At 32.1% G+C, this 16459-nt stretch overlaps 1 protein-coding gene across 1 annotated transcript; it reads left to right on the top strand.

Annotated features, from left to right (window-relative positions):
• The first annotated feature begins 1439 nt into the window (after positions 1 to 1439).
• Positions 1440 to 15480, top strand: LOC110998905 (dihydroceramide fatty acyl 2-hydroxylase FAH2). Its single transcript, XM_022267717.2, has 6 exons — positions 1440 to 1758; positions 10346 to 10565; positions 11235 to 11407; positions 11962 to 12088; positions 14570 to 14689; positions 15380 to 15480. Exons 1-6 carry the CDS (start codon positions 1483 to 1485, stop codon positions 15463 to 15465), a joined length of 1002 nt encoding a protein of 333 aa, XP_022123409.2. The 5' UTR covers positions 1440 to 1482; the 3' UTR covers positions 15466 to 15480.
• Positions 15481 to 16459: the final 979 nt, after the last annotated feature.

The raw sequence follows: 16459 nt of genomic DNA, 5'->3' as shown, positions 1-16459 counted from the left end.
ACTCGCGCGCATTATTTAGATAAATTTTCTTTAAACAAACTGGCAAAGAAAATGTAAAAAGCGTATAATCCTTCTAAAACCACATATACTGTTTCTGAATAAAAAACTTTTGTACAAACAAACACAAAGAAAATTTAAATTAGGATGTGTAGTTCTTATTATTATATTTTTCAAGTATCAATGTATAAATCTATACAATGATATTTTTCAATAAACACATTCGTTTAAAAATTAAAAAAATATTAAATTATATCTTACTAGCGACCCGCCCCGGCTTCGCACGGGTGCAATGCTGATACTAAATACCTACACTACAGAAAAACTGTGTACAATACTTAGTACAATTATTTTGATAAAACTCGTAGGGTTCAGCCTGCGTTTGCAATGTAAGCGGAAAAAAATGTAATTATTTACAACATCACATTAGAAACCTCAAAAATAACAGTACTTCTCCACTATTTAATGGATGTAATTATACATATAAACCTTCCTCTTGAATCACTCTATCTATTAAAAAAACCGCATCAAAATCCGTTGCGTAGTTTCAAAGATTTAAGCATACAAAGGGACATAGGGGCAGAGAAAGCGACTTTGTTTTATACTATGTAGTGATTATTTAGTGACGTAATAATTATTATAAGGAGGATTAGAATTAAACTTTAATTATTAAAGTAAGTATATAACTTTATAATTATATGTAAGCATTATTAAATGAATATAAACTCAGTAATTGAATATTAAAATAATATTGATAAAAAGCTACTAATTATAGTGTTATAATAATAATAGTTTAACGTTGTTATCGGGACTGGAGGTTGACCTCGAATAATAGTTAAAAATAGGTTCAATAAACTTGTATAAAATTTTATATTCTACAAATGAATATTAATAGCATAAAACCCATACGAAACGTGCTATTTGCAATAAATGCAAAATGATTGTTTTCACCATTAAGATTGGAATATCTGTAATCCCCACTATGATAAGTAGGTTTCGAAACCAGTCATAGTTTCCAAAATAATGGTTAGGTATACAAGTTTATAGCCGACTATCTGTTATTCCGAGAGCCTTATAAATTTGACCAATACACGTGGACTTTTTACAATATGATAAATAAAGTAACTTAAATATTTGTGATTAAAAAAAAGAGTGTGTGCCCTTATGTACACACGTTCGAAGTTATAATAAATAAATTATTAGTAAAGACTATCACCGTCGTATATGAAATTGATTTAAAAACACCAAAATAATATTTATTTATTCACACTGTTTAATTGTATCTAAGTTTAAGCTTTTTCGAAATCGATTAAAATACAAGAGAAATAAAAATTATATTCAACATTAAATATGCCATAAGACCTTTTTAGTGGCCTATCCTACTGAAATAATCAGGTGAATATTTTTTCCAAGAAGCGCTATCAACAAAAAAGTAAATTGATAAGTTGTCTATGAGTTCAGTCGTCGTATGGCGCTCCTAGAAGCATGGCGTTTAGTGTAATTTATGGCGGTGAAAATTATGACCTAATCAAGTTTTTACGCGACCACCCCGGTGGTGTGAACACGTTGGAAAAGTTCAAAGGAAAGCCTATAGAGAGTGTTATGAAAGCCTACGGCCACAGCAATAGTGCGTATCACATGTTAAATGATTTTAAAATGGATAAAAACATAACTGGCAGTGTGAGTGAAAACGGTAGGATTATTACACAGGACGAAAGTGCGCGAGGTTCGGAGGAAATTAAGTTCTTGGAGGAGTTGGAGGTAAAGCATTTTTCTTTTGACAACATGAGCCTATAAATATTTTTTAATACAACAATTAATCAAATCAAATCAGAATTCGTTTATTCAGCTTAGATGCGTTTTAGGGCATGCTTATGAATGTCAAAAACGTTTACAAAATTCGCGAAAGAGCAAGACTACGCCATCCGTTCGCAAAACTACCAGGAGGCCTTGTTCTGAGAAGAACGGGTAATAATATATGTTGTTGTATAATACCATTTATGAGTGTTGCCTGGCAGGGAGGGATAGAAAATTAATTTAATCTTGTATAGTCTGTGTTTTACAATTACGTCAAAGTCAAATAATTTATTCCAATTAGACGACCTAAAATGGCACTTTTAAAAGTTAAATAAAATATAAAAACGATTTTAGTTAGTAGTTTCGTGTGGAGAAGAATGGGCAATATCTTATACACTTACTGTTTTAAAATAGGTTTTACAATATTTGGTCTACATTAGCTAAATAATTAAATGTGAAGTGAAGACAATATACTCCTACAATAAAACTAATACATCCGTGTTACATTACTTTAAATACGAATTTTCGTAATAATTATTAGTACTTAAGTCAGTCTTTTATCTGATTATCTCAAACTATTTTGTAAAGACCCTGCTGTATGATGGAAAGTTACAAAGAGCCTCTCAAGTCGCAAAAAAATCCAGTTCTTCATAGACTTCCTTCGTGGGATATTCTGGCCCAGGAGAAAGACCAATCGGCTATGGGGGGTATGCAATGAGGTGAACTAGAAAGTGGCGAAGGGCATACGCTCTGGTTCCAAATCAGGAAACGCGGCTGGCCTCAGACCTGCAACGAAACATGATGATTAATCGTTTAACTCTGGGTATCCTATATACCCTTAAGGATAAACAAAATTCATAAAACATACTCACTTAAATGTGCTTTTGATATTTGTAGGTCATTACAGGAAAACTTTTACACCATAATGCAAAGCATACACGTGTAGTTTTGCGATCGAATAGGTCCTTAACTAGCGGACATGACAGACGCTGTCCTGTACACACAAATACAAAATTTTAAATTAAAAAAATACTAACAAAAACAATTATTTGTAAATGATCTGAACCATTCTCGAATCCACTTAAACACTCGTCAAAATCGGTACATCGGATTTGATCGTCTTCGTCGTTTATATATAACCGGTTTGTTCTAAATGATGATGTCCTGAACGGTTTTGACTGTATAAACAATAATAAAGACGGAATGTCTATGCCCCATTTCCTTGAGGCGAAATTTGACCATAGTAAAACGTCATGAGCCCTGTTCAATAAACTTTATGGGCTGATGGTAAGTATTAAAAAGAGTCGCGGAGAATATCTTATCAGTTCTTCTCACTATAAGTCACAAACTGGTTTGTTAATTTATCTTCATTTTGTTAAAAAATTCGAATTCGAGAATTTTGTTGTTTTTTTTTAAATTAAAAATTATCAAAGTTATTTCATAATAACTTTGATAATTTTTTATTTATCAAACTTATTATTTAATAATTGTGATTTGACTTCTAATTGGCGTATAATTGTTTTATCAGATTATTCAATCTAATACATATACAAAATTTTCGTGTCGCGGTGTTTGTGGTTAAACTCCTCCGAAACGGCTTTCCCGATTCTCATGAAATACATATTGGGTAGGTATGAGAATAAGACAACATCTGTTTTTCACCCCCCTAAATTTTAAGGTAATCCGCCCCTAAATTTGTGTTTTTTTCAATTTTAGATTAAAAAAAAAGAAATTTATGATACAGCATTAGTAAATACATATAACCTCTAATTTTCACCCCTCTACGATCAACCCCTATTTTTTATTATAAATGATATACATGGCAAAACGACGTTTGCCAGGTCAGCTAGTACGTTATAATTGCTTGAAATGTTAACTGTTACTATACACCAAATAACGGATTAGAATGATAGAGTAAGTAGTGATTCTATCAATTATTAAAATCCGTAGCACCTTAACACGAAATTATCCTTTATGAATACTTGGAACTGATATTGGAGTCATATTCCCTATTAAAGTTACGGGGTAAAATTGTGAAAACGTTTTCCACGTTTCAGTCGGTCAAGGAGTTTTTACATATTGATAAAAAAACACATAAATTCTTAGATTATTAAAAAAAAATGCTCCTATATACATTTACATACATAGGTTAGTAATAATTTACCAAACATGTAAATCGTAGGCTCATTATTTCTTAGGATTCATATACTCGTAGCATTTCGTAATTTAATATTAAATATTTACGTGTGACATTTCACAGATTCCTTTAATAATTTAATAATGATTTATATCTAAATAGTTATAATTATATGCGTTTTAAAATTGTGGGTTAACGCTATCAGGGATACATGCAATGTTTCTTCTTGGATCCTTCGATACCGGTCAAATATTTTTTTTAATTCAATACCGGCTCACATACCAATCTGTGTGGTCTTCACTTTTAAATAAGTTTCATTTATGTCTCTCACTAATATATAAATAATATTCTACAGTTTCGATATTTGTAAATATGTGAGGAACATGTATACTAACAATACAACAATATACCTCTATAGTAATTTTATTCTAGGAGTAAATTATCTTCACATAATATAATTATTAAATGTATACAAATATTGTAAATTCTAATTTAAAAGAGTAAGTGTGGAGTTTCTTACCCATTCTTCCCCGCACTACCTTTTGGAAGGGGTAACTAGAATCATCTTTATATTTTATTTAAATTTTAAAAGTGCCATTCTAGGTGGTCTAATTGGAATAATTAATGATTTCATTTAGAATCACAATCTCTAAATATACTTTAAGCGAGATATTTGAATATATATAAATTCCTGTAAAATTTACTAAAATATTGTGGATATTTTACAGTGAATATTTTTATCACAGTGTAAACACGAATCAACAGAGACTACAAATTGTGTAGTTTACCGTAAATATTATATGTACCAACATATACGAGATAATATGTCTCCTTCGGAAATGCGTGGATTTCAAAAAAGCTACTGAATCAAATAAGAATATTCCAAATAAGGATTTGAATATTCTAATTTGATGACCTCTATATTTAGTTTTGGAAAAATCTGTGGTTATCTTAAATGAATCCTTATACTGAAATGCTATATTCCATTAATTCACATACATAACTGCTTTTTTTTAAATTGGTTAAACAGAGTAATTAGATAGATGTGTTTACGACTAGACTAGGTCGCTACCTAGCTAAAGAAATAATTAATAGGTTCTGCCTTACCTTGTTATTAATATAATTACTACATATATGTGATATTTAAAAAATAATCTTTGATTTTCTCAGATATTTATTCTTGCTTTTTAATATAAGTATTTTTGAAGTAGATTAGGTAGATTTCGGCTGGCTTATTAACGATGTTTTTTTGGATGGCTGGCTATCTGTCACTCAGGTCTCCTGCTACAGAGACCAGTCTCTTCCAAATGTTATCATCTTAATCATAATAACCTTGTATGAGAGAAGAAATAAAGATTATTTATTATTATTATTATTCTATATTATATGTAACCGACGACCTCTGAGTTTATGTTGCTACTAGGCCTATAGTAATTATATTGAAATAAAAGTATGTTACAGAAATATTATAAATTGATAATAAGTAGAGTCTAGGCCATTAGCGTTACTCATTTACGGGTGAGTTAATGGCAGACAAGACATTGAATTTATAGTCATTGATTTTTAATCACAGTTCGAACATTCTGGAAAACGCCCGCGTGCTACGAACAGGTGTGGTCGAATCGTAATTAGTAAGATATACTGACTAACATGAAAATCGTTTGTGACATAAATGATTTGGTGGTAATATATTTTTTCCTTTAATGGTCTTATTACATTGACAAGTATATTTGTTGTAAATGTCATTAATGTAGCTACGAACCGTAGCAACCGTATTAAAAATCTTATACCACACCTGTTGCACATTTATTTACACCACTGCAAAAGTTGGCGTTATAAAAAAAAGGATATGACCAGATACTTGACAAATAGAAGTATTTTCTTCAAAGATACTTAAGAGATTTATCCAACGAGTATAATTTAAAGTCACATGCATGTATACCTACATGAAAACCTTAATTTGAAGTATTTAGTTAATACAAAACGGTATGCCTGAATTGGATTAGCGTTTTTTCAGTGTTTGTTCGTTTCAGTCCGTTGACGTACACAGCTAGACATAGGCCTCTCCAAAAAGTTTCCAGTACGACCGGTTCCCCGGGCTTTCAACGCTGTGTCTCCACCGTCAAGGGCGTACAAGCTTAAATGGCAATGGTACTACAAACATAACCCGTAAAAGAGATGGCTTTGTGTGTGGTGTCATGCCTTCATTGAGGCTTTGACACTTCGCACTGTCTATAGTCAACAAGCTCCCATTGCTACAGTTTTCTCGATTCTTCTCCTGTGACCGACGTTTTCGTGAAGCGTATGGCCTTTCTGTGGATTTTGTAAAGATGGCCTCGTTATATAATACTTTTATAATATTTTTTTGTTGCAATTTGGCCATGTAATAAACAAAATTTAGATTTTGGTTGACTTACATTGTAGCATTGAAAATAACTAAGGTAACAGATGTTACAATAACAATAAATAAACTAAAGTAAAAATAAATAAAGAAAATAAGCGAGGCACATGGCAAGAGGGACGGAAAACTGGAGCAAAAACCTACTAAACTGGTCCCCAAGGTACAGGAAACGGAAAAGAGGGAGACCACTTAGAATCTGGATAGACCAAATTAAAAGAAACGGCAGGTGGTACATGGCTGAAAGAGGAACAGTGCAGAGAGGAATTGCGGAATTTGGAGGAGGTCTTTCGCAAAAAAGCGCCCATAGATACACTAAAGAATAAGATGGAAATGTGTTTTAATATAAATTACACATCTATTTGAATAAAAGCTATTATTATTAAGCGAAATTGCTATCGCCGGCCTTTTAAGAATTGGTAAGTTCTTTTCTTGAAGGCACGTATGTTAAATTGGTACGGAAATACATCTGTGGGAAGCTGGTCCCACATAGCCCCACACTAACTGCCTAAAAACGCTCAGTTGTAAAACAAAGGACGTCCAGGTGGAATTTCATATCTCGAAGCCTGATTATGACTCTGTGAAGTAAGGTGGAGTGACAAACGCCGTGTTTTCGTTTTACATTCTCACCGCAGTCCACAGTTGTACAGCACTTTTTTTAAAGAGGCCTTGAGCCTTAGGCAGGCCTGCATATCGACAATCACAGGAGCCTTGTGAGCGCGTTGTCGATCTTTCCCATAGATACGCTAACACATAAATATTAAATGACTAACAAATTCTATGTAATCGGGATTAAAGTATTTACATATCAAATACATAGAATTTTTAGGGCATAACTGATAATAGTGATAACAGGTGTGTTATCAGTATATCAGTATTGATTTCGAGGCTGTTGTGACTTACGAAAAAAAATTCGTCACGTTTCCTAGTATCCGGAATAAAAATATTTGAGTTTCATAATCTGCATCTTCTACTGCATTTATCATGGAGAGTGTTCAGAGGAGTTGTTCGGGTTAATAACTGCAGCTGAGTTTCATCATCGGACGTCAAGGCAAAATACAAAATAACATCCGTATCACCTCGACGTCCGTCGTTCCACAACTGAGCGTTTTTGCCGCGCACCACCGATATGTGGAACCAGCTGCCCACTAAAGTATTTCCGAACCAATTCGACTTAGGGTCCTTGAAGAAAAAAGCGTACCAATTCTTAAAAGGCCAGCAACGCACTTGCGAGCATAGGTAATGTGACCATGACCGTATCACTTAACACCAGATGAACCTCTTGCCCGTTTGCCTCCTATTGAAACAAATAATACATTAAAATAAGTTTTTAATAAAATAGGTATTTACGTGTTCCAAATTCAATATAATTAAAAAGTTGTAAAAAAGAAAAGTTTTTACATAAAAATTACCTAGGAATAAACATTTATAACTAGGTAATACTGAAACTATTTAGAAAATGAACGGCTTAATGTAGAAAGTTACCAATACTTTTATTGTTTTTTGAAATAATCTCCGTTCCTCTCTACACATCATCTCATTGCAATCACTGAGAAAAGCAGAGCCGAACTGTATCACGGATGTATCATTATCTCTCATTATATCTGAAGAAGGATCCTGCTTCGAGGGCGCTGCTGTAGAATATTTTCCAAGACAATGACCGTAAATTTGAAATAAATACTGTATATACTATAAACTTATTATTTGATCTAAATTAAATCAATGTCCATTTTGAGTCGAAAAATTAATTCTTACGAATATATTCTTAGTCACATTACTTCACAACAAGTATATAATATATCTGATAAAATTATTTATGGTGTGTAACAATGGTCTTGCTCTGTAAACCCTAAGTTATGACTCATATCGGTCGTTGCCGTTCACTGAACAGATTTTCAGTATCCAATTCTCCACGCTCAGCATCCAAAGCCTTTTCTTCACCTTCACCTGTCCACCTATTGGGAGGAAAATATAGCATATGTTTAATTTATATTATTATCAGTCTTATCAGTGATATGATTACACTTGTAATATTTTATTCCCCGAAATATCTTATATCAACATCACGAATAATGCTTCGTTTTACGGTTCGTGTGAGTTATCTGACACTAAATTGATAAAGTATTTCCTCATTTTTAGTAATATTAGCAGCAGTTTTCCTCAACATTTTAAGCGTATAATCGCTTTTTCTATAATCGCCGTTACTTTTTCCACGCATTGTGTGTAGTATTGTTTCGAAATGGGATTATTAGTTGTAATATGTAGGTGTTTCAAAAAATATATGCTTATCAGTAGCGAGCGGCTGCGGCCGGCCAGGCTGCCTACAGCCAACCGTGACTCTTGCCTTGAATAATTGTACATGTACCTTGTTCATAAATTATAGATATTGGTGAAAACCGCAGTATATTCAGGGCAGTATCCGTTTGTGAGTTTATTGCATACATATTTCTATTTCCAAACCAGTTCCACTTAGGGTCAAGGAAAGAGGTTACCATTTTTTAAAAGGCCGGCAACACACTCGCGAGTTCTCTGTTATTGAAATTGTCCATGGGTGGCGGCCTCCTGCCAACAAAAAAAAGATATACAAAATTTATTTTTATGTAATACGATAATTGGCTTATGATGATCAAGCTTACCTCCAGAATTTAATTGTTTTTTTATCATCATTAAGGCAGCGTTGGTAATTAACATTACCGTTTGATCGTATCTTATCGGTTTACCACGAAAATTTATTATCATTTTTCGGTCAATATATTGCATATGATACACAAGATAACGTAGCTATTGGTAAAATAACTGGTTCAATACATCCGCTTACAACCTCACAAACATTACTTTGTAATATTAGAATGGGCATACCTGGGTGCAAAAGGAAAACATTTTTTGACCCTTGCCTTCACCTACTAAATGCTAAAGATATCGATTTTACCTACACTGGTTTGCTCCTTCATTATACAGATGTTCTTTCACACAAGTCAAGAACTTTTGAATATTTAATCTGTATGCACTTTGCCTAGAAAGACAATCATACAAATCGGCGTTACATATAACTTCATATATGAAGAGTAGAGACATATTAATTTAATTTGTTTTTCTTGACGTTCATAAGTGTACATGTTTACCTAAATGAATAAAAATATTTTGATTTGATTTGATTTGATTAAACATAACTTCGTAAATACAATGATACTTTTCATATGACATGCTTCATCGAAACAATGGTGTACCATACGAAGTTCTAGATGCGGAAATGCAGGGATTTAGCTTTGATCAAATTTGGTTTAAGCATTGTTAATAACGAAACATAAGTGCACACTTGCTGGGAGAGATTATGATACTGTACGTATTCCACAATTATCGCCGCTGCCGGAAATATAACCTCCTTCCAAAGGTTTTTAAAATTATACTTTATTCAAAACAAATAACATAATACATAAAAATATACCTAATAACTAACCTTAAAATTTAATTATTAAAAAATATTATTAAAAGGAGTCCCTTTAGGCAAGGTTCCTAAAAATGACAATGTCTGAGAAATCTATGAACGCCGGCTGCACGCACGAAAAATCATGACGCACTGTCCATTTACGCTTATTATCCCGTTACGCTCATTGTACGTTTGCGCCTCATCTATCTCTCTTCTACTCGATTAGCCTATGCGTCCGAGGATTCACTCCGTTGTATCCATACAAAATAGCGATAATCAAATAAAAAAATATTAAATTTTAATCATAAAACTATGCAATCATTTCATCAATGTTTTGTTATGACGTTGTCACATTAAACTATCGTCCGTAAAACAATTAATTACAGACAAGAATTAAAAAAAAAAAAAAAAAATTGTCAAATGTGTAAATGTATAATAGTTTTATATTATGTTTTGTTGAAATTTGGCCATACATAAGCTGTAGATACATAAGTCCAGGTTTATAACAGATTATTAATATAATGTTAGCGATTAATTATTTTAGTTCAATAAAAACAGTTTGTTTAGTTATTTGATTGCATTGTTTCAGAGCAGACTGGATTGGTCGAAGCCACTCCTAAACCAGCTGCATAAGATTTCTCCACACTATGACAAGTGGGTTAACAGTGCCGTGTATAAGCAATGCAGGCTGTTCTCTTCTCCTCTATTGGAGAGCCTGACGTTCACACCCTGGTATCTGGTACCAGTCTTCTGGGTACCAATAATTATGTACCTTATATTTACGCAGTATATTGGACACGTTTGGGAAGGTTAGTATTGAATATTGTTTCGGTGTTGCAATTTGTACTAGTTGTACTAGTATTGAGTAAGGAATTATTATTATGAGCTTGTTAGCATTTTTTTAAGAAGTTTTACATAAATTGTTTGCAAAATTTGTTTGTTTGTTTGTGTATCTCTTGCCTCACACCTATAAACTTTACTGTCGAACTTTATAAAAAGGATAAAAGCCGTCCTGAAATTGTGTTAACTGAAAAATTTACACCTTTATTACACTTGCTCTGAAGCAGTGTGAAAAAATGTTTCAGTCTACTGAAAACGAGGGTAATTTTATAAATGCCATTTAAAACAATTCTGGTATGTGATAGAACCACTCTTGAAACTGTCATAAATTACATTTCAGCTTTCTGAAAATGTATCTAACTCGTCTCTAACAATTCAGTCAACCCGTCTTCCTATACTATGTCCATCATGACCACGATCTTTTTACCAACGTATGTCTTAGCGTAAGGCTGTGTTCCATCATTATCTGGTTGTTTTTCCGAGGGCTTGCTGAAGTTTTGCTTAATTGTTTCTTTTTAATCAAGTAATTGAACGCCTTGTCAAAGGGCGTGAAACTAAAAAGAAGACCAAATAATAGTGACTTGCTTAACTTGCTATATTAAAAAAAGTCCTAGTATATTAATGCTAATAATTTTCAGATGACACTCGAGACAAACTCACATCCAGCCAGTTCGCATGGCACCTGGCATTTGGCGTGATTATATGGAGTATCTTAGAATATTCTCTACACCGATGGGTCTTCCACTACGACCCTGGTACATCTAATACGTTGATACAACTGCATTTTCTTATACATGGAATGCATCATAAGGCAAGTTTTAACACAATATACGCTATAAAACTCAGTAGGGTAACAGAAGGCAAACCTAAATGATTACTAAAACTGCTAATACTTAATTCTACAATTTTTTAAAACTTGTAATACTAGTTTGTTTTGATCAACATAATGAAGAATTAAATGTGATTAGAAGTGAAGAAGATACAGTGTATTTGTGACCGTGTATATAGTGCTATAATATATTAGTTAACGTTTATTTAAAAATAATTAAGAAGTAAAAAGTGAAATAGAATTTCTTTTCTACAGAATATTATAAAATATGTAGGTACTACTGTATCTGGGGGATCCTTTTCTCGAAGTTCAGGCCATGGCGACCCTTAAAACTTCGTTGTGGAAAAATTAGAAGCATTGTATAAATATGGTATATTTCAAATTTCATTCAATTCGAACAAGTAGTTTAATAATAAAAACTAGTCAAATATCTTAATTTTGTCACTGGCTCACTGACATTATCTAAACTCTCAGGAACTTCTAGCTGCCATAGAAACTTTTTATCTTTTTTATTTTATCATTATTATCATCTTTAGGTTCCATTCGATGGTTTAAGACAAGTATTCCCACCGATTCCTGCACTAGTCATCACCTGTATTCTCTCGGTACCAGTCTGGTGTCTGTTTTCATTTCCAGTCATAAAAATAACTGGCGGCATTATAGGTAAGCAAATGTTTGTAGGCCTAATGGTTTTGAAAAGCATTCAAAAGGGATCATTAATGTAATAAATTCGCATTTATATACATCAAAGAAATTGATATATAGCTTATATTTAAAGAAATTTATTTACGTAAACATTATGTAAATTATGTAATAATAACATTTTATTTACAACATAACAGAGGAAAATGGATAATGTAAATGGACAATGTTTACACTCGACTGTAAACTGTAGATAATAATTTGTAATATAAAAAATAAATAAATTGTAATTTAACTTTCTAGCTTCCGATAATGTCTAAAAAGGTCGACTACTCTTGTATTACAGATTCACTTAGTTTTATTATTAAATACCCTTCGATAAACCAAGGCGAGGCGTCGCAACAAAAAATACTATACACATAAACAACTGTAATTGCATAAGTTAAGAAAACTACTATGCAATACACGTAAGGATAGAAATAAGAAGAGAGAGCTATAAGAGTGTGTGTGTATAAGACGTGTCTACTGTCGTGGGCCTACCAAGACCAAATATTTTGTATTGAGTTGTATTACATTTAAAAGTAATAGATATAAAAAAGGCTGTATTATATTATATACTTAACTAACATTTAAAACCTTGGAGTGCTTAGGACTTAGTTACAGCGGACAAGGGCTACCATAAACCTCGATTTACTAAATCGATTAGTAACATATATGTTTCAATCAAAAGCAACACAGACTGACCGAGTTATGCACGCAAGTTAAAATTATTGTTTATGAAGGCGTCATAATAAATATATTGTTTTTGTTTTATTATTGGGATATTTTTGCAACACATATATATACAGGGTGTCCCACGGCGATGCCACACGGAGGGAAAGTACCTTAAATATTAATGATAGGATATTTTACTGAAAGAAGACATCGTTTAATTTTTAATAATAAGTAGAACTGCATTCACGGATTTTTTTAAAAATCGCCTACCTCAACCGGGAATCGAACCCGCCAAATGTGACAGTAAATTTACATGTATTTTATAATAGCGTTTGAAAGGGCTACTAATAAGCATTATTTTTTCCTTAATAACCTAGCATATTAAATGAAACTAAAAACATAAAATTTTACATTTTATTAAAAAACAATAATTTACCAAATGCTCAAAATGTGATCCGTTGTTGTTGTCTGTTGTATACAAATTCTCACTCTTTTAATAATTTCTCTCCCTGTCGATTTACTTATTTTTGCATGGTGGATGTTTAAAATAATACATCTAAGTTCATTTTGTAACTCCTGCACACTGTTGTACCGGTAAACTAAATCTTTTACATAACCCCATAAAAAAATCAAGTGGTGTTAGATCTGGGGATCTCGATGGCCATCTAATTTGTCCAAAAGTGCCGATCCAGGAAGGAAAATGTTCATTAAGAAACTCGGGTGTTCTCCTACTGTTATGAGCCGGAGCCCCATCTTGCTGGAATATGAGATTTCGTCGATCTGCATCAGGAAGATTATTAATCTCATTTCTTAAAATCTCAAGAGAAATTATTAAAAGAGTGAGACAACAACAACGGATCACATTTTGAGCATTTGGTAAATTATTGTTTTTTAATAAAATGTAAAATTTTATGTTTTTAGTTTCATTTAATATGCTAGGTTATTAAGGAAAAAATAATGCTTATTAGTAGCCCTTTCAAACGCTATTATAAAATACATGTAAATTTACTGTCACATTTGGCGGGTTCGATTCCCGGTTGAGGTAGGCGATTTTTAAAAAAATCCGTGAATGCAGTTCTACTTATTATTAAAAATTAAACGATGTCTTCTTTCAGTAAAATATCCTATCATTAATATTTAAGGTACTTTCCCTCCGTGTGGCATCGCCGTGGGACACCCTGTATATACAGTATTTACAATATTATTACCAATATACTTATATTAATAATAATAAAAATAAATAAAAATAAAATAGGACTCATTTTAAAGGTTTGGTGTGTCAGTTTATCTACCAGGCGCCCTCTAAATCTATATTAGCGCCTAACTAAAAACGTGTTTTCATTATTGTATCACATTATATAAGTAATTGTTTTCATTTATTTTATATTTATTAAATTTATATATATTTATTGAGATTAAAAAATATATTTTCAAAGGAAACCAAAAATAATATAAGCTATACATTTTATTACGATGCTTTCAGAAAAATAATAAAACATATAGAGTGGCGCTACAGCCTACAACTTTTTTAGGTATGGGCCACAAATTTCTGTATTTCAATTGGTCAATCTTGTACCTAGGCAAATAGGATAACTTCTTGTGTCTGAGACACGCCGTCAACATTTTCGGTCTAAGGCCAAGAACCAGATAACCTGACGATCATTTCCTTCACTGTTCGTGTAATTTTTTAATGCACTCGTAGAAAGTCAGTTAGTACAAAGACTTGAAAAAGTGCGTCCCAAAAGTATCCAATTCCTGTTCATTAGTTAAAACCTTTTTTTTTTTTAGGATATCTGACATACGACATGATTCATTACTACGTGCACCACGGCTCACCGCGCGACGGATCTTATCTTTACGCAATGAAGAGATATCATTCAAATCATCACTTTATTAATCACGATAAAGGTAAGGCAATACTAGTAGGTACATAATATCTTTGTTTTACACAATCAATACACGGTAAAATAAGTGTTTGATTTTCGATTGTTGGTAACTTCTTAATAAATAATTTATTATTCTTGTGTATAGGTTTTAATTTAATCGCAGTAGAAAAGTAATATTACAAATGTATTTTAACATTTATTAAACATATTTAATCTGCAATATGCTAAGATAATTTATTATTTAATCAATTTATTTATTTAAATATAATTTATATAAGTATATAGTTAGATGTCTGATTTTACATTATGAAGTAAGCATAGAACATATGTAGATTGAACTCTTTCCTTTAGTCAATGTGATTTATATTTACGACCAATATGATATACATATATACTTATTAAAACATTTGTATACTAGCTGTCCCAAGAACTTCTCACTCGGAGTATTTCTGGAATACAAATCTAAGTACTAAATAAACCTTAACTTTTCATTCTTTTAATATTAAAAAAATCTTAAAAACTGTCTTTAGAGTTATATAATAAATTTACACATATACATTCATTTTTTGTGATTCATTTGATGTTTATATATTAGGATTTTATTTTTGGTCGCTTTCTAAATAATTAAAGGAAATGTCAATAATTTTAACCGAAGACTGTTTAAGAGTTTCAAAACACTGAGTTTAAAACTAATATACATTTTTTCTTTCAGCTTTCGGCATTAGCAGCAAAGTCTGGGATCTTGTGTTTGACACATGTGTCGAAATCAAGAAGTTAGGGTTTAGCTTGCGATGGTAAACTAATAACACCAAATAAATAAAAACAAGTGGTATTGACCCTTTAGTGTATTTGTGTCGTTTAAAATAATATAAAACTTTTGGCACAAAGAACTCAAATTATAAGCGAAGCGCCATAAAGCGAAATATGAAATGTTTTGTAACATTTTCAACTCGATACAAATATTTTCTACAAATAGTAGATAAAAAGCACTTAGCATAAATTATAAACGTTAAAATCTATTCACAATTGCTCTGCTCTCTTTGACCGTTCTACTAAAAGAGTTGTCATCTGTACATTTATAATGTTTGGGCCGAGAATTGTAAAATAATATGTCATTCATATTTACTAATAAGAGCGCAGCCACACGATGCAGTAAAGGTGGGGCGCCGGAGCGGTGCCCCAACGTCATCCTACATACAAATTACTATACCATGTCACACGACGCGATGGCCGCCGCGCGGCGTCACACCGCAAGCGGACTTGTAACCTGCGAGACGAGGCGGGGAGGGGTACAATATATTGCCACACCGCAACGCTCGTGTGGCACCTTATGCGGCGCCGCACCGCAATTATTTCGTGAGGCCGCGTTCTGAGTATGTTTGGTAATATACGAGGTGTCGAAGTCTATTTTTATGTTGAGAAGATCCCGGCATCACATTTAGAATATATTTTTATAAATATACATAGGTATTTTCTTATTAATAAAAATCTATAATACTGTTATTAGTTCTGTGCCTGTAAAAAAATGATGATTTTGTTCGAACAATGTGTTTTTTTTTTACATAAGATTAACTTAATTAGTATCTGTTTCTTTAAAAATATTTATACATTTGTTAATTTATACATATTTACGGAATGCTAATTCTAGGCATGGGATTTTTAATAGATAACGTGAACAATGTAAATTTCTAACTAACAGTACAAATTAATGTATAGTCTCTACAAAACTAAACTGTGATGTGTTACTAAGCGCACGAGTTACTTAAAGTGTGTATTAAACATTAAAAAATAA

Source organism: Pieris rapae, chromosome 8 (genome assembly GCF_905147795.1).
Source record: "Pieris rapae chromosome 8, ilPieRapa1.1, whole genome shotgun sequence".
NCBI lineage: Eukaryota > Metazoa > Arthropoda > Insecta > Lepidoptera > Pieridae > Pieris > Pieris rapae.
The sequence above is the reverse complement of the archived record's forward strand: the minus strand, read 5'-3'. Positions and strand labels throughout refer to the sequence as shown.